This window comes from Cydia fagiglandana, chromosome 6, assembly GCF_963556715.1.
Source record: "Cydia fagiglandana chromosome 6, ilCydFagi1.1, whole genome shotgun sequence".
NCBI lineage: Eukaryota > Metazoa > Arthropoda > Insecta > Lepidoptera > Tortricidae > Cydia > Cydia fagiglandana.
In genome coordinates this window covers 3,288,094-3,314,701 of record NC_085937.1, presented here as the reverse complement: position 1 = coordinate 3,314,701, position 26,608 = coordinate 3,288,094, and the positions used below count along the sequence as shown (strand labels likewise).

At 36.3% G+C, this 26,608-nt stretch overlaps 1 protein-coding gene and 1 long non-coding RNA gene across 7 annotated transcripts in view; one reads left to right on the top strand and one right to left on the bottom strand.

Moving 5' to 3' along the window:
* Positions 1-26,608, top strand: part of LOC134665019 (uncharacterized) — a 452,571-nt gene that overhangs the window by 43,222 nt on the left and 382,741 nt on the right. The window lies entirely within an intron of this gene.
* LOC134664971 (uncharacterized) overlaps positions 1-26,608 on the bottom strand; it is a 574,567-nt gene that overhangs the window by 189,099 nt on the left and 358,860 nt on the right. For all 6 annotated transcript variants that reach the window (XM_063521718.1, XM_063521717.1, XM_063521719.1 and 3 more), the window contains one exon: positions 25,740-25,876. In XM_063521718.1, coding sequence (XP_063377788.1) covers positions 25,740-25,876 — 137 coding nt within the window. The remainder of the gene's footprint in view (positions 1-25,739; positions 25,877-26,608) is intronic.

Here is a 26,608-nt window from a genome sequence, read left to right as displayed (position 1 = left end):
TACATCTTATATCTCGTCTACAATTCATTGCAAACGCGACGTTAGAAACTTGTGATAAAGTTCAAATTGTACTGTCAGGTTTAGGTTAGATAGGAGGTGGTGTAAGATATGTCTGAGCCGGTAATACCTTTGGCCTGAGATTAGATGTTATTGGTCGGTTTTGTGGTTGGAAGCAATTTGTTGTAGGAACGGTTTTGTCGGGGTTTCAGTGCCTGAAGTAAACCTATTATGTTATATGTTAGGTTAACCTTATGTTTCGTTAAAATAATAAGCAATACAGGATGTTTAATCTTAAATAATGTAGAAGGGCAAACGGCTTGCTCTAAGAAACAACGAGACCAATTTTGGACACAATAGAAACTGGTACATTCAAAAATGACCGTCATTTACCTGCCACCTGATATCCGCAATAGAGCAACGTTACCGCAGTGCCGGTCATAAAATGCGGTTCCTGAACATATCATACAACAGTGTATATAACTTAACTTAATTGAATTTTAAAATATTCTCGTCATCCTTTTATGAAACTCGTTTCGTTCGTTTAGTAAATCTACGCTCGTATTATAATGTATTTCATTATGTAGCCGTCACATAAACTGCTATTATAATTGTAGTAAACAATTTAATTTATCCATAGGGAAACCGTAATGGTTAACATTATCTTCGCTCAGTATACAAAACCATTAGGTACATTAGTACATTTCTATTCAGCCAACATCTAGCATGTTTATAAACAAGACAGGAACAAATTAGAACATAGAACGCAGACGTTCTTGTTGCTCGTAACAGAACGTTCCGTCGTAGTGCCGCTGAAATGTTTATTACCTTGACTTACTTGTTTATCAGTTTATAGTTACCGTATATTATATATCAAGTAAATGATATTCAGACTTCGCTGGTTCGGTCACCTATTAAGAATAGGAGAGGATCGGGCTGCCAAGAGGGCGTACCTGGGAAGACCAACTGGTGGCCGCCCGGTAGGTCGGCCCAGATTACCGCTGGGGAGACAGTGTGGAAGCGGATCTGCGTCAGCTTCAAGCTGATAATTGGCAGAAAACGGCGCAGGATCGGGAAAAGTGGCGTGCTCTCGTTTCGAAGGCAAAGATCCTCTTTGGATCGCTGAGCCCTACTCGTATTAGTTAGTTAAATGATATTCTAGTAACTTTGCAAATTTACAAACTTGACTCGTATGCGAAGCTTCGTTAAAAAAATATATCTGCACTAGTTCGAAAATCTTCCTAAATCTTAAGACATAATAAATCGCCAGCAACTTTGTCGGCGTGTCACTTCATAAAGGCACAGCTGCGCGACGCCATTTTCTTTATTGCTGCGATGGCGGCAAAATCTCTGTCGTTATAATACGTGTTCCGAGTTTGACTTATTGACTTGTTGATGGTACTCGCCAGAAACTAAGTGGTCCATCTTATGATGGTCAAAATTATCGATAGGTACATACTATTAAAGTTATGCTCAGATTATTTTGGACATCTTGTTCGCTAATTTACTTCATCTTCTTATCTACTAATCATCTATTTTCTGCTGACAGTAGCTACTCTATATCGACACTATGTGGTAAGTAACTAGTTTATTTATTAGCAGTTGCATATTTTCCGATTCACAGATATAAACTAAAATAATTATTTTTATCAGTAAAAATCCTTTTAACCGTTAATATTGTGAGATATATTTATAAAACAATAATGTTACAAACAAGTAAGTACGCATATATACGTCTATTTATATATTTTTAAATCTCACAACCAAAAAGAACCGCACAAACAATGTTCTTCATGTCTCGGCTAGATTAAAAAAGAAAGCCAAGTCACACTCCGCAAAGACAACTCCTAGACACAGTGTGAGACAAGATACAGCTTTACCACTGTTATTCCTATTACCACTAACCGAGCGAGTAACCGCCTCCGCTGAGACAGTGTGACCTCAAAATCACTTTAGGAATATTTATGAGATACATAGTTATATCTCGGGCCGGATAATCGGTGCGTAATCGATAGAGTTGATAGAATTAAATCTTAATTTCATGAGACTGTTATAAGAACAATATCAAAGGCTTATAGAAACCTATTAAATAGTACCTTTCTTTTAAACATTATCGTCGCCTCTTTTTGTAATTTCTTACGGAGGTCTCTTAAAAAAACCGGGCAAGTGCGAGTCGGACTCGCGCACGAAGGGTTCCGTACCATAATGCAAAAAAAAAAACAAAAAAAAAGCAAAAAAAAACGGTCACCCATCCAAGTACTGACCCCTCCCGACGTTTGCGACTTTGGTCAAAAATCACGTTTGTTGTATGGGAGCCCCATTTAAATCTTTATTTTATTCTGTTTTTAGTATTTGTTGTTATAGCGGCAACAGAAATACATCATCTGTGAAAATTTCAACTGTCTAGCTATCACGGTTCGTGAGATACAGCCTGGTGACAGACGGACGGACGGACGGACGGACAGCGAAGTCTTAGTAATAGGGTCTCGTTTTACCCTTTGGGTACGGAACCCTAAAAATAAGACTATATTTTGGACTCTAGACTTAATTCAGCTCTAATAATCGAATGTCACTGAGGTATACAAGTTATATTTAGCAAACTTTAGCGAGAGTTTAGACATTTTTTAACAATTCTGAGGCTACATGCGGAATCCTATACTAGGTACATATATGTATGTCAGATCAGACGCAACGAAGCTACGGCGATTGCCATTTAAAAAAATTAAGATTATTATATTTGATACTTTATTAGTTTTGAGAAATTGCTCCAAACCTTTGTTGTTTAAAATAAATGGTTTTACACTGATGCATTCGGGAATAACAGGCCAGAGATACACAAACGTAGGTCGTGGTTCCGTGGTCGGAATAAGAATGGCGGCCGTATATCAGTCTGAGCCTCACTTTCAATCGCCGTAGAAAATAAGAGTGCATTCGATGGCTATTGCTTCGTGCAAATGTGCAATAGTCAAGGTAATATAGATATTGAATTTTGCTATGTAGGTATACTTTGAAGTCTTTTCAATTTTAAAGTTTTTTGCATGCAGTTTTACGATTTGTCAGGCCTCCTAGTGGCCTTTTGGAAAAATATTTTTGGGTATGAATGATACTTTAGGATATATAATTAGTACAATTACAATTTTACTTTTCTTCATTTGGGAATTATTATTATTAGAAAAGCAAATAAACCTACGTAAATGTAAATATTTTCAAATATATAAATAAAATAGCAATAGATATGCTTTTAAGGTGGTAGTACTGGTGCTCGATGCGGTCCCAGTACATGTCTTGTCAATAAAAGTGACAGCAGGGTGCCATCTATTGGGCATTAACATGTCCAACAGTAACAACTTTGAATTGCCACAGGATCTCAATGATCCTTCAAATATAAATAAAAACTTTTTAAATGTTCCGGGTAATGTTTCTGTGGATGATGCCTCACTGGCGTACTTTGATAACCACCGGCACAACTCCTCCACATTCAGTTTGAGTACCATCGACGAGACCATAGTGGCAAAACTATTACTTACAACTAAATCCAATGCTATGGGCCACGACGGAATAACATTTGACATGATTTTAATGACTCTTCCACAAACTTTGACTATTATTACAGATTTGATAAATACTTCAATTTTAACGTCTGAAGTACCCTCAGTTTGGAAAACTGCTATTATACGGCCGATCCCAAAAATAAATGATCCAAAGGATCTGAAAGACCTGCGCCCAATCAGAATTTTGCCTTACTTATGTATCTAAAATAATGGAAAAAGTAGTTTATGATCAGGTTTCAAAATATCTCGATTCTAATAACATACTACCCGAAAAGCAGTCAGGTTTTAGGAAAAAACGAGGCACTACTACAGCTCTTCTCGATGTTATAGATGAGATCCTGGCTGCACAGAACGTTGGGCAGGGTACAGTCTTGGTTTTGTTGGACTTCTCCAGGGCGTTCGACTCTATAAATGTTCCACTTTTGCTTTCAAAATTACGATACTATGGATTTGACGACAAAACCATACGGTGGTTCCATAGTTATTTTAATGGCCGAAAGCAAATAGTCAAATTGACAAAAAACGATGGTTCTTGCTTGATGTCTGATCCCATTCTTGTGGAAAGAGGAGTGCCTCAAGGATCAATATTGGGGCCTCTTTTATTCATTTTGTACAGCAGCGATATTATCAACTGCATAAAATTCTGTAAATACCATCTTTACGCGGATGATCTGCAGGTTTTTCTATCGTTTCATCCTGGAGAGTTCGCTACCGCGGTTTTAAAGCTAAATGAGGATCTGAAACGACTCTCAGAATGGTCCTCTGCGAATTGCTTGGTCCTTAATCCTATGAAGTCTAAATATATAGTGCTTGGATCATTAAATTAAACTAATGCCATCATTGCAAAACAACCAAACATTAGGATTGATGACGTGAAAGTGGATCGTGTCGACGCAGCAAAAAATCTTGGACTCTTGCTGGATACAAATCTGCGTTTCGAAAAACATGTGGTGGACATTGTTCGAAATTGCTTTTATCGTTTAAAAGTCCTATATAATATTCAAAATTTTCTTACTATAGCCCTGCGAGTGAGACTATGTGAAGCTCTTGTTTTATCAAAACTTAATTATTGTCTTGCAGCTTACGGTTCTTGCCTTCACGCTCGGTCGTGGCGTCTTATTCAAAGGGTTCAGAATGCTTGTGCCAGATTTTGTTTTAAAATACCCCCTCGTACGCATGTCACACCTTTCTTGAACAATGCAGGTATGTTAAAAATGGCTGCTCGCCAAGAGCTTATGTTCGCTTGCCTGCTGTTCGACATAATTCAAACCAAGCAGCCGTCTTATCTCTATAAGAAACTCCTATGGTTTTCAAAAAGTAACATTCACCACCAAATGAGAGCGTCACGAGCGATAGTGTTACAGGTTCCTCAGCACCGGTCTGCCGCTTTTAAAGGGAGTTTTCGGTACCGCGCAACCAAATGTTGGAATAATATACCACCACCAATTCGTCAATTAAAGAGCAAAGCGACTTTCAAAATAAAACATCGACTTCAACTTCTTAACCAACAAAAGCAACAATTTTAAATAGCATATGCCTTAAGCTCACTCTTGCTCCCTTCTTTTTCTTTTTCTCCTTAAATTACTTTTTACTTAGCCAACCGCACTTTTTAATACTATAACGTTACCAAATGTCCAAAGATACACACAGACACATACACTCACACAATAATGTACACATCACACACAAATTGCACAGTAGTTTTTTTTGTCTTATATTTCTCGTACCAACTGTTTTTTAAATAAGCGTTGCATATTTGTATGTAAGGTACTGGCAGAATACCAGCGATGTGGCTTGCCGCATCACAATGCTGAGCCAGCGCCTTTTCTGTGCCACGACTAGGGCATGCTCCCGGGAATTCCCGGTTCTCATATTCCCGGGAATTCCCGGGAATTTTATGGTATCAAAAGAACCGGTACTGAAGACCCGGTACCGGTACTTCCCGGTTCTCATCATATGACTATTTATTCCCATTTCAATAGTAGTAATGTATTAGTATTTTGGTTCGGGACATTATATAACATTTAATAATGGTGCTATGAAACGGGGGACCCAAATAACCCGATAAATTAACCTAGTAAAGTAGGCATTCGTGAAGGCAGGCCGTGCCGTCATATAGTGCTGAGTGCATCGACTACGCTACGGCCGTGTGGCTCGGCCCAGGCGGAGCCAATGTGTGCCGGTTAACTTCGTAAAATAGGTTGGAACGCCAATTAAGTGTTTGTTTATAATAAAAAAAAGTCATTTATTAATTCTTATGCAATTATTTATATGAAAATAAGCCATTCATAAAGATTGTACGCTAACAGAAACAATTTCTAAAAGTAATCAAAAGATGCCTTGAGAACCGGAAAGAACCGGGAATCCCGGTTCCGGCCATGCCCAGAACCGGGAAATGAAATTCTTGGTACCGGGACCGGTACTGCATGCCCTAGCCACGACACATGGCTTCATAATTTTTTAGTGTAATAGTTAATAGTTTTTAGTAATTAAGTTGTTTTGCATGTTCTTGTCTTGTACTTTTTCAATGCCGTGTATGTTGTGGGTATGAATAAAGAAATTATCTATCTATCTATCTATCTATCTATGTCGAGCACTAGTTTATTTCTTCTTAGTATTCGTTTATTCTTGTTCTGCTAATCAGTAATTTGTGTCACATCTCATGATTAATTTACATTTTACGGTTGAACTTCTTTAATGACCCTACAGTAAAAGAGATATCACACTCGAGACTCAAAGCAAGTCCATTATTTATGTTAAACTTAAATTCCATTTAAATTTAAATGGCAAATACGTGCATTGTATGCAAATCGACCCCTGCAGGTTGTGAAATTGGGGATGTTTATAGTGTTTACCCCATGTTTATGGGTTTAGGTACCTTTGGTTCTCGATCCCAATTCAAGTCACCCGAGCATATTTCTCACTTTTAAAGTGAGGTGAGCGGCGACAGGTATCAAAATTACAATTCCTTTTTAAATCTAGGGTGACACCTCATGTTAGTAATCATGCAACTAAATGCTTTTGTATAATGACCCGTTTCCTTTTAAATTTCACGATGCGTATTAATATGTGAAAATGTACGTTTTGTTTTGACTAAACCTGAGGTGCATGAGCTATTTGTATGATGACGAAGCCTGCGCTGTGTAACTAAATATCAATAAGTAGTGATATACTATTAAAAAGTGCCTTAGCCCTTCACAGCCGTATTCGAACAATGAGACACGTCAAATACTAGATATTGAAACGATATGGATTGGATATGTCAGTGTCAAACAAGTGTCAAAAGTGACGTTTTTGTTTGAAGAAATGTCTATTTTGACACTTGATTGACACTGATATGTCTAATCAATATCTATTATTTGACGTATCTCATTGTTCGAATACGGCTGTCAGTGGCTACTTCAGTTTATAATTTATATTCATTAGTGTGACTATATAACTACCTAAAAAACACAAATCAAAATATTTGATAACTTTTGATTTGTTTACAAAGTTTATTTTTAAACAGGTAATTAGGATATTATAAATAGTCGAGAACCTATAGTAGTCTGAGATGCACATGGATTTATCTAACCACGCCTGCAGCGAGCTATAAAGCGAGGCACAACTTTACTGCGGGCGAATAGGGATCGATCCACCAATTTGAGTAATCGACGGTAGTACGAACGCTAGTTTCACTTCGAAGTCTTGGGTTAAAATGTATCTAAAGGGGGCCCACTGATTACCAGTCCGCCAGACGATATCGGCCTGTAAGTTAAACGCAAAATTTGACAATTCCGAACAATTGACAGACTGATATCGTCCGGTGAACTGATAATCTGTGGGCCTTAAAGTTCGTTCGCGTTAAGAATGCAGTAAACTCATTATTGTCCGCCGGCCTAGCCACGCCCGTAACCAATCAAATCAATCCTAGAAATTCAAGTTCCCTGTGACCAGTTGAGACATACTTTCTAATTAGGACCGATTTGATTGGTTACAAGCAACTTTGTTTTTATATCCCAAATACTGAAATGATAGTTTCATTTCTCTAATTTATTTAACCGGTTTTGTATAGGTGTATAAAAACAGATTTTTATAGAACTGGCTATTGATAAAATAAAATAAAAAGAAAGTACCTAAACATTATCAGCGCAAGCTTGCTAGCAATAATACACTGAAATTTAAATTAGATTAAGTGGGGTAAGATGAACTATGGGGTAAGAGAAACACTTTTAGGAAAAATAAACAAATTGAAGTGATAATACTAAAAATAAACTAGTGCATAAATTAATAGAAGGACTTTCCTCACATGGTTTCTATTGCCCCGAGCGAAAAAAATCCATGTTTCTCATACCTCATCTGACTTTCGTATATGATGATATTTTCATACCAAAACAGGAAAATACGTGTTGTATGTAATACCTGCAACAAATAAAAATAACTATTAGTACCTATATCTTATTTTCAGTAACCGCTTCTCGTAATTTTAAATGAATGCTGCAAGATTAACAAGCACAAATTACACAACACATTTCAACACGCCCATACATCACAAAACGAAAACCTTATATGTAATATATAATCAGAACAAGACACATCTCTCATTACGCACAACGGTAAGAACTAATTGCAGCGTCGCAAACACTGAGATGAGAGTGCCATATGGTTTTACAAACATAACATTACCGTTGGCATGAAATACATCTGCAAAAAGCAACTTTAACGTTTAACCTTTAAGGTTTCAAACTGTACTTCACTTTTAAACCACAAAGCGCTTCAAAATTAAACCTTAACTACTGGTGATAAGGTTGAGGATGACGCTTGAGGATTTGAGTTTTAGAAAAGACAAAGTCCTGGTGACAAAGAGGGTGTGCTCCGTTTAATTTTCATTGACAAGTAGGCGGATGTACAGACGATGGCTAGAGTTATGACATGCCAGCTGTTTGGTTACATTAGTTTTTTAAATACATACATTACAAAACACCTAACCAGTAAATTAGAAACGTAAATCTATTCATCTCTAAAAGGAGTACAGAATCATGCAAATCTACTTATTTGCATGTAAAACTATCATTAGCATCTTTAGTAACTAAGTGTTATTTTAGTGTTTTTGCATATATGAGACCTATTATATTTACAGTTAAGTTTCTTGTTTAAATTGATTTCAATTTGAAGGACACATTTATTAAAATATGGTAAATATGGTAATGTGGTTTCGTACAGTGGCTATCGTTCGGGGTCATCCATTAATTACGTCACACGAATTTCTAGGTTTTTTGACCCCTCCCCCCCTCCTTGTCACACTTGGTCACATTTGGCAAACCCCTCCCCCCTAGTGTGACGTCACATTTTTTCTACGAAATCGAAGTTTTATTAATATTTTATCAAAATATTTTTGACGATATAAATATTAGTAATTTTATAACCCAAAACTGCTTAGGAAAGAAAATTAAAATAATAAAAACGATTATCGTTTTAAAAACTTGTTATTTAAAACAGCGAATAAAATAATTCAAATAAATTTTCGGTTACTGATGAAGTTAAAGTGACGTCACAAAGTTTGTGCCTCCCCCCTCCCCCATGTCACAATATGTCACATTTTCTTGACCCCCTCCCTCCCCCTAAACGTGTGATGTAATTAATGGATGACCCCTTCCTCAACCCATCAATGGAGCGGCAGCTGGCGTCCAAGAGGGTTCAATATACCTACATCGCTCTTAATCGCTTTACAACTTATCGCCCGGGATGCTATTGGTCAAGGCAATCTATTCCTGGATCGCGGGCTAATAGAAAACTAAAAAAAAATGTTACATTGTTACATAATAAACATAATATCTGTTCACTTTATTAAAACTTCAGACTTATCTTAACTGAATGCTTCACCGAACAAATCCTATAATCTACTTTCATAATCGAATATAGAGGAGAATGTTAATAAAAATGCAGCCTGCACCCTCCAGCCACCCTCGTGACGTCACATGTCAGCCATTTTGGTTCGTTGCGTCTTTTGGAAGCAGGAAAAGACAAGCGCAATATTTAGACTTAAAGCTTAAGAAGATGGTTTACTTCAAACATTTAAAAATACAGTATTTAATATTATAAATTTATAATATTTCTCACATCACAGAAGCGCTGGTGGCCTAGCGGTGAGAGCGTGCGACTTGCAATCTGGAGGTCGCGGGTTCAAACCCCGGCTCGTACCAATGAGTTTTTCGGAACTTATGTACGAAATATCATTTGATATTTACCAGTCGCTTTTCGGTGAAGGAAAACATCGTGAGGAAACCGGACTAGTCCCAATAAGGCCTAGTTTACCCTCTGGGTTGGAAGGTCAGATGGCAGTCGCTTTCGTAAAAACTAGTTGCCTACGTCAAATCATGGGATTAGTTGACAAGCGGACCCCAGGCTCTCATGAGCCGTGGCGAAATGCCGGGTTAACGCGAGGAAGAAGAAAAGATAATATTTCTCACATTGACATTATTTTTGTGTCTTGAACTTTTTATAAGTGTTATGGAAAATTTCGAAACAGCAATACAAAAACAGTACATCTCAAAGGAGGTAATGTCAGTGGAGGTAAATGCAACTACGGGATTATTGCGTCTTTTTATCATTTCTCTAATTCGATTGGTCGGAACGCCCTCTATGTTATGTTTTCTTTCCAAGTAGCTCAGGTTGTCATCATTAGATAATGACGGGAGCTCTTGTAATTCAGGTTGTTAAAAAATGACTCTAAGAACTTAGACGCAATAATATACATGCAATAACCACGGTCGACGTAATTGCGATCCATATTTTTATTTATATATACATATATTTATATCGAAAACATTTGAAGAATGTAAATAGTTTCCAGATGTTTATTGTTTCTACAATTTTATTGACTTTAAAAAGCACTTTATTATTGTTATGGCACGTTATATTATATTTAAAAACAAACAAACATCGTCTATTCACTCAACAATCTTAATACAAAACTGAAAGATGCGCTACGTTTATATTTTATTACAATCCTTAACATTCAGCATTGAAATTTAAACCTTAATGTTAATGTAATAGAGTTGAATTTTAATTGAAAAGTGCCTAACATATGGTGACCATAAAGAAGAGTACTTAAGAGTTCAGTACATTATTATAAATTATGCATTATCTTAATGGTAATTACTATCTGTTTATAAATGGATGCAGTATGGTAGAATAAAACAACTGATTGTAGTTTGTGGGAATTATTATCTATGTCTTATGAGTGAATAAAATAAAAAGTCGATAGTAGATAACTACACTAGTTAGGATAATTTAAGGCTGAATTTAACGAATATATTATCGGTAAACGTGTAACGGTCAAATTTCTAATTAAATAGGTAATTACTGTGTCGAAATATTCATAGAAGCGAAATTAAATTTGAAGCTATCAAACATAACAATTAAATTAACTGCTTGCTATATTGTGTCTTTGAGTGGAGACATTTCAATTTGTGTTTTTATATATTAACGGATACTTATGCTAGTTTGCATTTATATGAAGGTACCTACCTAGTTGATTATTGTAAAAAAGAATAAAGGATGACTCACGCTAGACCGAGCCGGGCCCGGGCCGAGTCGACCGACATTTTCTATAACGGCTGATCGGTGATTGGGTGGTACTTTCCACTATCCGGCCTGCCGGCCTAGCCAAGGTTACAATCGCTATCGCTTCGACAACGAAAAGCATTATGTCTCTCTATCACTCTTCTATATTAGTGTGACAGTGACAGTTGCGTTTCGATCGCTACGAAGCGTAAGCGATTGGCGTCTTGGCTACGCGGCCTGGCCCCAGCCCGGTCTAGCGTGAATTATCCTTAAGGCGGTAGTGGTGTCTATCAACCTATGATGATAAATGAGGTGCCTATCGTGAAACACATCATTACATGAGTGCTCTTGTTTGGTTTCCTAAGAAATAACTTTGTACTTTAATGAGGGCGAGCCACCATTGTCTTCAAAATTAGAACTCCCCATTCCTAACGACTCCATTCAAAATGACGTAATCCTCAAGTTACCGGCGTCATCAAAATTAGGAAAAAACCGTCTTTGAAGTCCTCGGTGTCGGCTTACGGACAGACAGACAATTACGGGGAGCAGTCATTATGGCGACGTGTAAGGTTACACTATTTAGGTATTGTTGTTTTAAATATGTTGACGTACGGTTTTTATTTATTTATTTTGGAAAGTCTTACCACAATTTTTTTATTTAATACACAAATTTATAATTAAGAAAACAAAAAAACTACAAAGAGGGGGCATTTATTAACGAGTGATGGCATTCCTAGCACTCAGTAGGTATTTGAAATAATTGAGCAAACACAGTGGAATTTTTCATCAAAAACCAATGTGTAAGGCACAATAGTGATTACGTAGAGGTATTAAGTTCCCCCGGGGTGTGATGTAGGGGTTAATATCGGGTGTCTTATTATTTTTACACCGCTGCACACAAACGACTCTTATCTTCGGAGGTATAAAAACTGGGACGTAAGCTATAGCTACAAAATGGGTGTTGATTTGATGCATAAAAAAACATCTTTACTGCCTTTTAGAGCGATATCTGTCTGGTTTATTAATTAATTAATTAAATAACATTTTAAATTAGGAAACAAGGCCCATACTACAAATACATTGCATCTGTCACCTGTGTTGTATCTATATTAAAATAGTAATTAAGATATCCGAAATAATAACGGGATATATTACAATTTACTTGTTTTTACTTTATTTCATTTTCCTACCTTGTATTTTAAATGAAATAATGATGGTTATCCACTTGACCGTCCCGCCCGCGAGACTGTTAATATAACCAATAATCCATTTAACGCTAAAAAAATAGATCTGAAGTAGGTACTTAAATGTAATAAAACTAAAAAAAAATACAGAAATTTAAAAATAATAAGATAATAACACTTGCTTCATATACTCGTAGTAGCAAAACCTGAAATAGAAAAGAATTCGGCTATAAAGTGTATTTTTATGAGCAAGGCAACTTTGATGTCCATCATACGGTCCGATATAGTGTTATCGACGAGTGAACGGCGTGGACAGAGAGTGAATAGAAGAGTCTACTATATTTATTTGATAGAAACAAGTAAACGTTGCACAAGAAATATACGAATATTCACATCTCTCAGTCAGTAGTCATCAGTATCATTAAAATATGTCACTTGATATCTCATTTACAACTAAATTCTGCCCTCCTAAGCCGAATAGTGCTATCTCAAAACAAATGATTTTGAAAATGAAACTATCATATATACAGTGAGTAAATCTAATACGGGCGAATCTCTTAACGGTGGTTAGTATAGGACAAAGTAAAGGTAATTAGATAACATTTACTTAAAGTTGCAACAATAATTTTGTCCATACAAAATAATTCAGCCCGCAATGTAATGCAAACACACTCACGTTAAACGCTAGTCGACAGTTACTTTCAAAAACTCCTATTGCGTATGTAATGTCATTAACTGTCATGAGTGGGTAAATAATAAATAAGTATGATGTTTTTTATCGGACGAAATTACTACCTAGTTTAAAATCAAATTACATCAAAAAATCTTATTAAAGCAATCATTTATTTTAATAACGACCCATTGAAATTACAACTGAAATGTACTGAAGTTGCTGAAATACTTACCAAAGAAAACCAACTAAAAAAGAAAACTCAAAAACACAATTTACAACGATACAAATTCTGAGAAACCTGAATTTAGTTTTGCCCCCTCCACCCTTCCAGTTACGGGCAATCCTTCGCGAGCTTTGTAGTGTTTCACCGTAAATTAAAATCATGTCCATTAATTCAGGAGCAGTAAAAGTTGTTAAAAGAGGCATTTTTATAACATACGATTACTATTGAATCGAACGACTGACATTGTCAAATCAGAGTTGAAATAAAATGAGAAACTTGCAATTCCACCAAAGAGTTTGCCACGTTTTCACACAATGTACCAACTAAGTTTTGTGGTGTTTAGACGGTTTAGTTAATGCTCGAAATAATTTTGGTAATAACTGCACAACTACTATTAGGCGGGCCGTATGCTTATTTTCCGCCATCCTGGTATAAAAAATCAGGCAAATTAAATACGAAATGAATACACAATAATCACTTATGAAATACTGATATTAGATGAATTTTCAAAAAGGATGTGCTATCAAAGGTGCTTGTCTATTGCTCAGATTAGAAATAATCACGTCAAGTGTTGTCATCGTGACTGATTAAAATGAAGTCAGTTTCTTGTTGATAAACATGATAAATAAATAAGATTTAATATCTTTTAACACGCCTAGTAGTTCTTTTATCTACCAAAATAACTACAAAACATTAAACGCAGTGTAATGCTAACATGTATTGTGAATGTTCCTCCAGATAAGTAAGTTTGTAAATGCTATTGTTGTACTGCTAATGAACATTTGACATTTCGGTACCGCAACCATGTTTACAGTACATTGCTGCTGAGAAATTTAAAAAAAATTAATTATGGGGTCGTAATGAACTGCAACTCAAAAAAACCTTTTACTTCATGATTAGACTAATGAATACTATGTCCGATTTAATTTATCGCCCGTATTAGATTTACTCACTGTATAAAATTGAAAAACCAGAACGGGATAAAAAACCAGTGAAGAAGAGAGATGGCGCCTTACAAATTTCTAAAAAAGTTTTTGACACGTATCTCGAATACAACGCACTTATGATAAGAAAAAACTGTTTAAATCTATTATCTACATATAGGAATAAAACTAGAACATAAAAACTATCGCTTTCTATGCGTATTTAATTTACAATAAGTAAAAGAAATTTTCATAACAATCTTGATTTTACTATATTCGCCCATTTTCGGCAACTCTCGGTTGTTTTCGTTTGGTGGTGCTACAGCCTAGACCAAATTATCCGTAAGTTAAAGTAACCTAAATTATGTTTGTCATGTTGGTATACAGGTATTTCTGAGTTTTTTTACACGAAGTAAAATAAAAAGTGCTGCCAACCTCAACCTTAGTCCATAGCCCATACGAGTGCCTTATGCCATTTATGACATGACATATCAATCAAATTAATATTATCGTATGATTATCGTGCTAATAATTTGTATTTTATTGTTTTAAATTTCTTTTTGAGTTATATTATTCAGATTGACTTTCACGGCTTCCGAGATGGGCCAGAGAACCCATCAGTTTAAGGGATGGTGCCCGTAATAATGTGTGTGTGATAATTATACTTTAATGACTTTACAGATATAACCAATTCGGGAACTGTTTTCTCGCGTAATACGATGCGACTCGACCAGGTAGGATTTTTTCTTCTTGCTGAATAGTCACCATCAGATATATCGGAACGGGTGAGGTGTTCACAAATATCTGAACAATGTAAATTATAATGTAGTTAAAGTGCATGCTCAGATATTTTGGAGCTCAAGGGTTGCTCAAGATCTGATCAACCTCGGCCATGGCGACTGGCGAGAGCTATCGCAAGACCGGGAAACATGGTGTGATTTGGTGTCGGAAGCCAGGACTCATTTTCGGTCGTTGCGTCACCGTAGCCGTCGTAAGTAATGTCAATATCCAGACAGGGAAATGGGGACTATTTACATTTGTATGAAAATGCGATTTATGGGCGGTGGTCGTACATATTCGTCTTAAGGCGGAAATTATTCTAATGAACGTGTTTGCAATTGGGCTTATAAAAATAAATAATAATTTTGGGTTAGCATTTGAATCACGCATTATAGGGAGGGGCGGGGGGAAGGGTGGCATTTTATAGGGGTTGGTCACCACTTTCAAATGACACCCAATTCGTGTCTAGGAGACGCGTAGTTTTTTTATGCGAGTTTGAAGTTGCGTTCACAACACACCTGACTCGCTGTCAAAAACGAAATACAGTGGTCAAAAACATGTATACGGACATAGTGCTCCAAAATATGTATACAAAATTCAAAATTGGTTACCCTTTCGTACGCTTTGGTTGTATTATTGAACATAACCTCAACAAATAAAAAAAATTATTTTCGTGGTAACTATTGATTTCCTAACTTTGGGGATGGGTTCGGGGGGGGGGTCCTACTCCCTCCCCCCTCCCTATAATGCGTAATTCAAATGCAACCCCATAATTTTATGTTGAAACAAGTTTTAAATAAATACCTACGTAGATGAAAAAATACAATCTTGCATTTTATCAAATCACATAATTTTTTGAGAAATTTGCGAAGTAAGTTATCCAAATATCGGTTACAAATAAGAAGTCCCTATCACAGTTATAAACCCTGGCAGGGTTCAATTCAATACATAATAATATCGGTATTTAAGTAAACATAAGACAAACTCTTTATTTAATTTACGCGAGCGGAGCTGCGGGCCCGTCTAGTCAACTATAGAAACTAAAGTATAAGTTAGCGATGAATTATCTTTTGAGATAGCGCTATTTGGCTTAGTAGGGCAATCAAATGGTCACGAGGAAAGTCACGTAAACTGTCTAAAGAGAAAAAAAAATTAATTGTGAATCAATTTTAGAAAAAAGTGTTATAATTGGACGTAATAAAAGCGATTCAGTAAATCAATGTCACTGTTGTTGCTTGGAGTCCATTTCGTTGCTGAATCTCATTTGAAGATGACAATATGGTAGAATAAAGTGTCATTCTATGGATTTTTTTACATTATGTAAACAAACCGCCATATTGAAATTGTCTCTGAATGATGAATTTACTAGTGACTTTTGTTTACACAGCAGATTCCATAGAATGACACTTTACAAGTTAATTTCGGGAACGTCTGTTTAAATCTTTTGTAAATTTGAATAGTTGTTTTAAATCTACGTAAAACGAGAATAAAAATATTTACCAAGCACGCAAATCCAACAAAAATGTTTCCAAATCTAAAAACGGTTTCCAACTCAAAACCGTTTTTCGTGTAAGGCAACGTCACCCTCTCCGTATCCTCCGATCGTATTCTTACGATGCCCCACCGTTTATTATTTATAAGTTTATGACGCCGTAAATAGGCGGAGCAAGTTCAGGGCTAGCTGATATTGTATGGTGGAGCGTGCGAGTAACAAAGATTCGATTACATTGTAAGCTGTTGGGTTTAGGATTTAAAAACATACAAAATTGGTACTTACCAGATGATACAAAGAAAAAAATGATTTTGTTTTATCGTTTACTTTAATAGATCCAAACCGCTTTGAGCTATCGTGGAGTAGACAGATCAGATCACATATCAATTAGTGTAGTTAACAACACACAGGCCAATTCGAATGTAGGTACCTACACCTACACTGACATGAGAATGATATTATGTTATTTAGTCATCGTGCGCTTCGAACGGACTAATAGGTAGGAGTGAAATGCAGGATAATCAAATAACATAATTCTACATTTCATTCTGATATCAAATTGGCCTGACAGTCTTTCTGTAACTGAAATTATACTTAGTCTGTATTTTTAAGTATTTAAATATATGTAAACAAAAAAAACGGTATAATGAGTAACATCAAAAAGATTAAAAACTAAAATTAAAAACTACCGATCAGTAAACAAAAACGATCAAATAATGTAGGTTAAAGTCAGATATCGTTCACCGTTAACTAATAAATGTTATTACTACCCGAAAATGTACAAATTGTTTGTTTACTTTTATTTAAATACCTAAAGATACAGAATTGTATTTGATGAAGACCAAATAACAAAATATTGAATCACGTCGCTATTGAAAGTAAAATTCAGCTAAAGCCTTATGCCCGGTCTAGATACTTGGCAACATCTCAAAGGCCTTGACCTAAGCTGCAATGCGGGGCCCGAGATATAACTACATAACATAACCTGCCTATTTGGATTTTGGCAACGTTAAAAACGTATAGTTAGCAGAGTTAGCTTTGTGTTTTGAAGCGTCCATTTTTGCTAATTTGTTAACATACCTACGTACCCTGAGTTAGCACACCACACGTACCTATGCTTATTAATTTATTTTTATTATTACATTACCACATAAAATTTAAATTAATGTAGTAATCCGTTCCACAGTTATAATGTATCTACCCACAGTCCCACAAGTTACGAACCCTATCAAATCTCAAAAGGAATGGAATTCCGGCAGAAAGCATGGATTTGGCGTGCATTTCTAGCTTATTCAGGTACCGACGAAGTGGGGATAAAGCCTTTTAGCCCCAATTTGCAGGTTTTCATTATTTTTTTAAACAGTTCACATTAAAATATACTTACTTACTCCGTTGGCTCAGCGACCCAAAGTGAGACTTGGCCTCCGGCACATTATTTAAAACATAATTTTCAACAATTTCTAATAAGGAGCCGAACTATTTACTATAGTATTTCTCAGGCCTTCGCCGTGGTTCGATTAGCCTTCATGAATATTGCCGGCGCACGGTCGATATCTGATGCCATTGACTACTGTTTATGCTCCGATAACAGCTTAGTTACGAGCTAGATACGACATTAGAACAGTTATAGAATCGCAAGGAAACGTGGCTTGTTGTAAATCTACAACTAGACGATTGGTTCGTTTAACATTAGCAAATATTTTCGGAAGTACAAGCCAGCAAACGCTGTTTAAACACAACATTCTTCTCCTTAAGTAAGTACTTTACTACTATTCTCAGTAGCGGATTTGTAGTCTTTGCAGGTCCTATAGCCGCCCTTTTCGCAGCACTCATCATAAGTATTCGACTACATACATGGTATAATAATATACTCCGTCTGGTACTCTCTTCCCGTCTTTTCTAGGTCACCACACAAGCCTACGTCATCATGCGACAGCGCTATATGATAATATGCGATAACGCTATATATAGCGGCCATGTTATTGTGACGTAGACTTGTGTCACTCTGGGAAGAGAAGACCATGTTTTAACTATGACTACATATTTAGTTATTTCTTGTTATCATCAGAGGATTTTTGTCACAATTTGCCGACCCTAAATTTTTGCCGCCATAGCTAGCCCCGGGCCTACTGAGCCTTAAAGCAAATCCGCCATTGACTATTCTACTACAGCTGAAAATGTTAGGAATATATTCTAGGAGGAGGATATCCTTTAGCCGCCCAGACATCAAAATTTGCCAAGGCAAATGCAATTTTGTTTTGTCAATATAAAGATTCAAATTAGAATAGAACGGGCGACCTTTTAATAAACCTCAGGGTGGCCAAAAGTTACGACATTTTTTCTCTTAGTCACCGCTTCTTTAACATATCATCAGAGAAGAATTAAACTTTTATGGAGCATTCATAAATAATATTGTTGCAGGAAATATCAAATTGATGAGTTTTATTAATTGTATTTTAATTTAGATTAGTTTAGTTTTTAATTTTATTATAAAATAGTTTTATAGATAGATTCATTGCTTGTTGATAAATAAATGATATATATTGAAATTGGTAAATAATTTTATGAGTAGGTACTCGTTCTTTTATTGACACCCCCCTTTTCTATCTAATTTTTTCCTGGTTTGACTAATTTGGGTGTTTCTCTATATAACCAAAAACCCTTTTAGTATGTTGAGTAAATCATAGTAAATACGTTTATCCACTAACCCACGCAACTCATAGTCACTCTAGCCTACATAATCTTATTCAAAAGGGTAACCATATTTCTGAAAAATACGCGGATTATTCCAAGATAATCTGAGCCCACTGACGTGTGTCAAATGATCATTCATCCCCGTATAACCTTCATTATTTATTGAGAGCGCCCCGCCAGCCATACAAATGAGCAGGGGTTGGATTCGAACCCGGGCCTACCGCACCACCGTGGCCTGAATACCAAGTAGATGAGGTAGGGGCAGTGAGAATGAAATTAAGTTCAAAGTCATAATATGACGCTTTTTTTTTCATTTTTTAAATTATGATATACCCTGTTCGGCAGTAACTGCCGTATTCCAACTTCAAGATATTCACAAGAGACGACACGTACTAGATCCATTCTATATATGTTATAGTTTAGATATCAACTAGTTCTCTTTTGCAGCGCAATTCGGGCAACCAATGTCACTTTTACGTTAGATAGCGTTAGATATCTATTAGATGTGAATTGGATCTCTAAGTCATATCCTGAGAAAATCGTTCAAGAGTATCTCCAGAATCGCGCAAAGGTCAAATTTGACAGGTTAGATCTTAAACATATCGTTATCGTATCTTGGTGACGTCTAAAAGATATCTAATAGATGTCTATTTCAAAATCTGAATCGGGACCTGTGTCTTTACTAGAGTTTCATTTAGTTTATAGCGGGTAGAAGTTTTAGACAGAAAACTTATACTTGCTTTATTTTATTTGTATAACAACAGGAACACAGAGCTTCGCACCAAAACCCGAGTCGTCGATGTTGGGGTGAAGACCGCCATATACTAGATGCACTTACAACCAAATATATCTGTTAGTCTGTAAGATATTTGTAATATAGGCCTTGTTGCCTGATTTAAAATCATAAACAAATAAATTTAAGTAAATAAAACGCATAACCAAAAAACTTCTTTTTAGAGTTCCGTACCCAAAGGGTAAAACGGGACCCTATTACTAAGACTTCGCTGTCCGTCCGTCCGTCCGTCCGTCCGTCCGTCCGTCTGTCACCAGGCTGTATCTCACGAACCGTGATAGCTAGACAGTTGAAATGTTCACAGATGATGTATTTCTGTTGCCGCTATAACAACAAATACTAAAAACAGAATAAAATAAAGATTTAAATGGGGCTCCCATACAACAAACGTGATTTTTGACCAAAGTTAAGCAACGTCGGGAGTGGTCAGTACTTGGATGGGTGACCGTTTTTTCGGTTTTTCTTTTTGTTTTTTTTTTGCGTTATGGTACGGAACCCTTCGTGCGCGAGTCCGACTCGCACTTGTTTATAAAGTCGTATAAATGAAAAATACAAATATTTACTGCGCGTCAGTAATCCCTCCATAGCCCCCGGATATTTGACGAATTGAATTTATTTTACAAAGGTAGGACTTCATAAAATATAGCTTACATCTACTATATCACTGTACAATAAACGCTCAAATACTATTCTTTAAGTAAAACTTGTTTTAACATTCGTAAACTTACGGCTTTGTTTGAAATAACACAATAACATATAGCATTTTTTGATATGTTTTTTAACTACTTTACTTTCGTGGTTCGGAGGTACCGAAGCAAACTGCCGAATCCGACACAAGACCAATTTATGGCATGGTTGACTGGTAGAGAATGCCATGAGGCATTAAGTCCACCATTTGTACCTTTTTTGTGTGCAAAAAGTTTACGTACGTTAGTCTATATTAGGTATTTGTATTGTAATATGGGCCTATAGTAGCCTGATGATTTTTTTTTGATAAATAAATCAGATTTATATCCCGAATTTTAGGTTAGTTGATAGGTCAGAGGACTTCGCGGTAAGAAATTAGCGTGATATCATAGTCTTACCCTAACTGTATATGCGGGCTATGTATGCGGGCGTGCATGAGCATATTGGTATTGGGATTAGGAAGATATACCGCATATCTGCATGAAAAGAAGGCCGTTTCCCGTTTAAAGCTTTCTAATGAAGGCTTTCATGAAGCGCAATTTAACGTATCCACTCGGCCCTTTTCGAACTTTAAGTCACGTCAATTAATAGATCTAGAAACTATACGGATTCGATATGTCAGTGTCAAATGTGACGTTTCTTCAAACAACAACGTCACTTTTGACATTGAGACATCTTAATCCATATCGTTTCTAGATATATTCATTGACGTATCCCCGTACACCCGCTCAAGTTGGTAAAAGGCCTTAGCATATCCAGCGTTTAAATGTCCTCTCGTTCCCGCTGTAAACACCTCTATTACATCAGTCCAGATGTGTGCATTCCCAGCATATCTGTTTGACTGACATCGGCCGTGTACCACGGGTCGATGGGCGCACTTATTGTCGGAATGGTGGGAATTCAGGCTTAGGGTGGAAATGGTATTGGATCAGACAGGATATATTTTGCGGCAAGTGTAGGGAATTTATTCCCAAAATGTAAATACCTATGTATTTTGGCAGCTATAAGTAATTCTTCCTAAAGACATAGAACGTAACTACTTGCATAAATCTGTTCATCCGAAACATATTTAGAAATATGTGTCTCGTAACAGTCGTAACTGACAAGCCGTTGAGTCAGTCGAGTATGCAAAGAAATATACATATTGTATTATATTATATGTACAATACGTAAGTAGGTACATATTCATCACCATGATTAAATTATGAGCAGTATTTAATATCATAAAGTTTGGCATTTAGTTAATTAAAATGGCCCTAAATTAATTTATACGGCATGCTATGATATCTTATATAGCAGTAACTCTTGAAGTTTGAATATATTCTATCTCAGTTGATACATTTCGTGTTGTATGCATCTTTATCGAATAATGTTGACTGGCAGACAACATAAATACTCAAAACAAAACATCGACACAATAAAAAAAAAACAATTCCAAATTCAAAAACTCATAATTGCTCCAGAATTAGATCCCAAACTCCACGATATCGAACGTAACAGTTCAGTAATTAACGAACTTGAGTTCCATTTTCGAATTTACGTTCCAGCGTAATCGGGCCGGTGTCATTGGGCGCCGATAAGCGCGTCCGATTGGCCGATGGGCCGTAACTTGGTTCGAAATACGAACTTGGGGATTTACGGCAGCGAGACCGTTATGGATTTGACCCAATTTGCCGGGGTCCGGATGAATTGAAATTGGATTTTTTTCGAGCCGTTTAAGACTTCATAATGGGACCCTTCCTATTGAGAATGCGGGTAAATAAGGTGCTACGTAGCTATACTTCGTAGATGCTACGAGTAAATAATGTGCTACGAAATTTTCGTAGCCACGTGTAGCACGTTGTTTTATATAAAGAGAACAGCTACGTAAAAGGTTTTAAATTTACAACATTTTATGTAGCTGCACTTTCTTACTTATTACAAAAGAATTTTCCAACTTGACCTAAGAGTTCGTAAAATTTACTGAATTTTCGGGACTTTTTACCTGACTGACTCATAAAGTGAAGAAGGGTATGTTTTACTATGTATTTGTAATAAAACTGTAGATTAACTTTTATAATGAGTAATTTACAAAATATTATCTCTATTACAATTTAAGGCCGAGCCACACCGGCTTGCGTGTGCGTGACGTGCGCGTGTGCCTGCGTTAAAATATTGGAACCGCACGCAACGTCACGCAAGCGGTGTGCCGTCTCTTATAAGGATCTGTATACTACAATGCCACACGCGCACGTGCACGTCACGCACACGCAGCCGGTGTGCACAGGCCTTTATACTTCATGTAAAAAGGATAATAATTAAAAGTAACTTCATTGCACGGATACAATTTTAGTTTAAAATTGAGCAACTTAAACATAAATTGCCACAGAATATAAATCAAATTAATTTCTTCTATCTAAACTGCGTATACATTAACCACTAATCTTAATTACCTGTAAACATTGCCAAAACGCTGTCTAACTATTAATTATCAAGCTAACTACCCATTAACTGGATTGTTCGCAATTTTAACGGCCCGTTAATGTAACTGCCATAACTGTCTGTTATCGACACGTTTGAAATTGGAATGAGTGCATCAATTTACAGTAGTCGAATGCTGATTAAGAGGAAAGGGTTTTTCCATACAAGCGTAGTCATAATTCTTTTTCTGGATGTTAATGTTATGAAAAATAAGTATACGCAATTTGATGTAGGTGTACCTTTGTTTGGTTTCTTTAAAAAATATATATTATTATAAGATAGAAACTTTTTTCAATTTGAATGGACTTTGTTTTCGCGCATACTTCTAATAATAATAAAAACACAAAAAAACAAACGAAGGGAAGTCAAGTACCGTAAAACAATCACAAAGGTTTTAATAAAAATATTGTGTTTGAACAAAAACTAACTATTTTATTTGTTTCTATGCAATCAATGAAATGAAATTTAAGTAGTTCTGTTTGCCATGCTTTAAAAAAGCAAGCAAGCCTAAGATTATAGACAAACAGAATCCAAAAATTACACCAGACACAACAGTTTCCGATTTCAATCTACAACACAATCCGCAAACATCAAACATCAGTTAAAAATCCCACTGCGTCTCACGCTCGAGCGTGCTAACGAACCTAATAATAATATACTAAGTATATTAAAGTCCTATCTCAAAACGCTTTTCATACTCACATACGTCCTTTTGAAACGAACCATTCTGTTTCGATTTTCGAACGCCGAATTCAAAATGGCGTATATTCAAGGCCGTTCTTATTGGATAGCGTATTTTTCGTTGGAAAGTTACAACTCGGTTTGATTTCCGAACGTCGATTGTTTGTAAAAGGCAATATTTTAATTGGACGGTTTTATTAACACAGTCGGACGCCGCAATCCTGTTACGGGTTGGAGTTAACAATGCGATTTTAACACTCGGAAAAATTGGACCAATTTAATTGTGGCCGGTGAGAAAAAGTTGGCTGATTTTGTATTGAATGGGTGGTATTTTTTCATTTAGTAACTAGTCTAGTACTTTGTCAAGGCATCGAGCCCGACTCGGAAAAAACACTGTTGACGGCCGACAGATCAATTGAACACAAAATAAAATCAGAATATTCAGAATCGGGAGCAAACCTTTACAGCCAAGTAGGATATATCATATTCTTGACTTATGTGTTTATCTAATGGAACGTAGGTTATATATGTACATAATTGTACATACTTAACTCGTCTGCATATTTCTTGTAGACATCGCAAAGTTAAAATACCTAAATCACAAGATAATTTTTGAACTGCACTCTTAGTAAGGCTTGATTTTTTTTGAGTACTTGAGGCTCAAATAAGAAACCGGAATATATAATTATGTACCAGAGTCCTTCATTTTTTATGTATTGTCCACGTCTTGTTAATGCGTTGTAAGTTAACTTTTTTCTAAAATGTATTACTTATGCCCAAATAGGCGCATAAATTGAAATCCTTAATAAAATGAAACAATACAGAAACACACCAATATACATATTTAGTTACACAACAATATAAACAAGACCAAGTGTGGGTACCTAGTTCAAAAAACTAGCCAAAAAGATTGATGATTGATGTCAACTTTAACCGGTTCTTCTCCGAGACCACGGGGACAACGCCGTCCTCGAAACGTCGGAGGCTAAACCTTAATTTTACGAGATTAGCTATCTTATCTTATTGTTTTCGGGGGCCCTTACGGATACACTTCGACCCATAGCACAGATTATATAATCTTTTGTGCAATTACTCCCTAGAAAAGATCCGTCTACTACTACGAGATTACCTAAGTCCCGTCATTGTGAATGATAATATAATTATGTAGGTACATGCTTGTTGCTCTGTCAGTTTATTATGTCATAAGTTGCACTTAACGAGCTTGTATGAAACTCTCCAGAGCGTGCATCGATTCATTCCGCGCGTCCCAGGACACAAACTGTAATTATAACGGAGCTCAAAGCTTGATCGTGGCAGTTTACTAGCCAACAGTCTCCGAGGATTTTTGTACGAAGTATGATGTTTCACTGTCAAAGTTACATGTTTCATTTGTGGAGTCTGTGTATTTAAAACCGACTTCAAAAAGGAGGAGGTTATCAATTCGGACGTATTGTTATTGTATGTATTATTTAATTACACAAACGGGTCCACCGCGATATAAATTCATTGTTTTTACCTTAAATTCCGACGTTTCAGCTCCCCCTCACCCCGTTTGTGTAATTACATATGTGTACAAAACGCGAGAGTTTAAAGTGTTGTATTTGTATTATTAATAACAATAGACATTGTTGAAGCAGAAATCTCGGTCTTACCTATCTGATTTTCGATGTAGATATGTGAAAAAATGTAATATGTAGATTGTAATTACATATTTCCTTTTTACCTAATATTTTCTGCTTTGCGATAGCAAATTGTATAAGGCAATTCATCATTATTGGCTGTCCGCGCGTCCCACTCGCTGTGTGTACAGTATTTTCATTAAAAGAGACTCCACACTAGCATATTTTTAGCGTCGGCGCAGTCAGCGCTATGGAAAATGGTGTTGCTGCGCAGTTGCGCCAACGTTGCTTCAAACAGCAGCCATGTTGACTAGACACCGATGCTGAGGAGAAGCTATACTCACCGCAATACCAATTGGCGACTGAGGTCACAAATGCTATCTCCATTACTCTTATAAAGACCAACCAAGAGTGAAAGAAATGGCATAACACAGTACCTGGATATCTCGCGCTGGGCAGCGTGCAGCTTGCCAGCGAGCCGCGCCGCGTCGGCCTCGGCGGCGCGCGCCCGCGCCTCCCAGTCGCTGCGCGCGCGCCGCTCGCGCTCCGCATCGCTGCGCGCCGCTCCCTCGCGCTGTAACAACGAAAAACACTTATAAATGTTAAATGCCTCCATATTAAATACCTATGCTTAAGTCATGCTGAATTGAAAATACTAGAAACCGGCTCAATTAATTATTTACTTTAAATAAAATAGTATTGTTTTTTTTTCAGTGCGACGCTAGGCTAGGACAACAATCAATTCATAAAAAATGTTTAAAATATTTATGCGTCTTCATATACATGACGAAGCGATCACAACTTAAACTTGATCTATGTAATTGCAACTGAACATATAAATATGAAGTAAAAAATAATAGAAATAAAAAAGGTACCTAAGTATACTTAAATCGACACCAAATGATACGCAGTATGTTAATATTATCTTCAAATTTATAGTAAGTAATAAGAAGAAGAAAGTAATAGTTAGGTATAAGAAGACTATCTAGTATTACCTACTAGATATATTATTATTTATTCAAAACGTTTTGAAAATTTATTTCAACTCAAAAAGCGATAATTATGAAATTTATGAATTATCCGAACAATTTATCGGCACTGGTTTACAATGGAAATCTAATCTAAAACCTAAACACACACAGACCACATACTAGTTTCACGATCCCCTATTCGCTTTAAGACCTAAATTCCCAATTCAATCCCTTGATCCGTCAGTCCCACTCAACTGACAGCGATATCACTTCATCAGATAAGAATCCTATTCCGTGTCCTCTGGCTGCCTTTTACTAAAAAGTAGTAAAATATA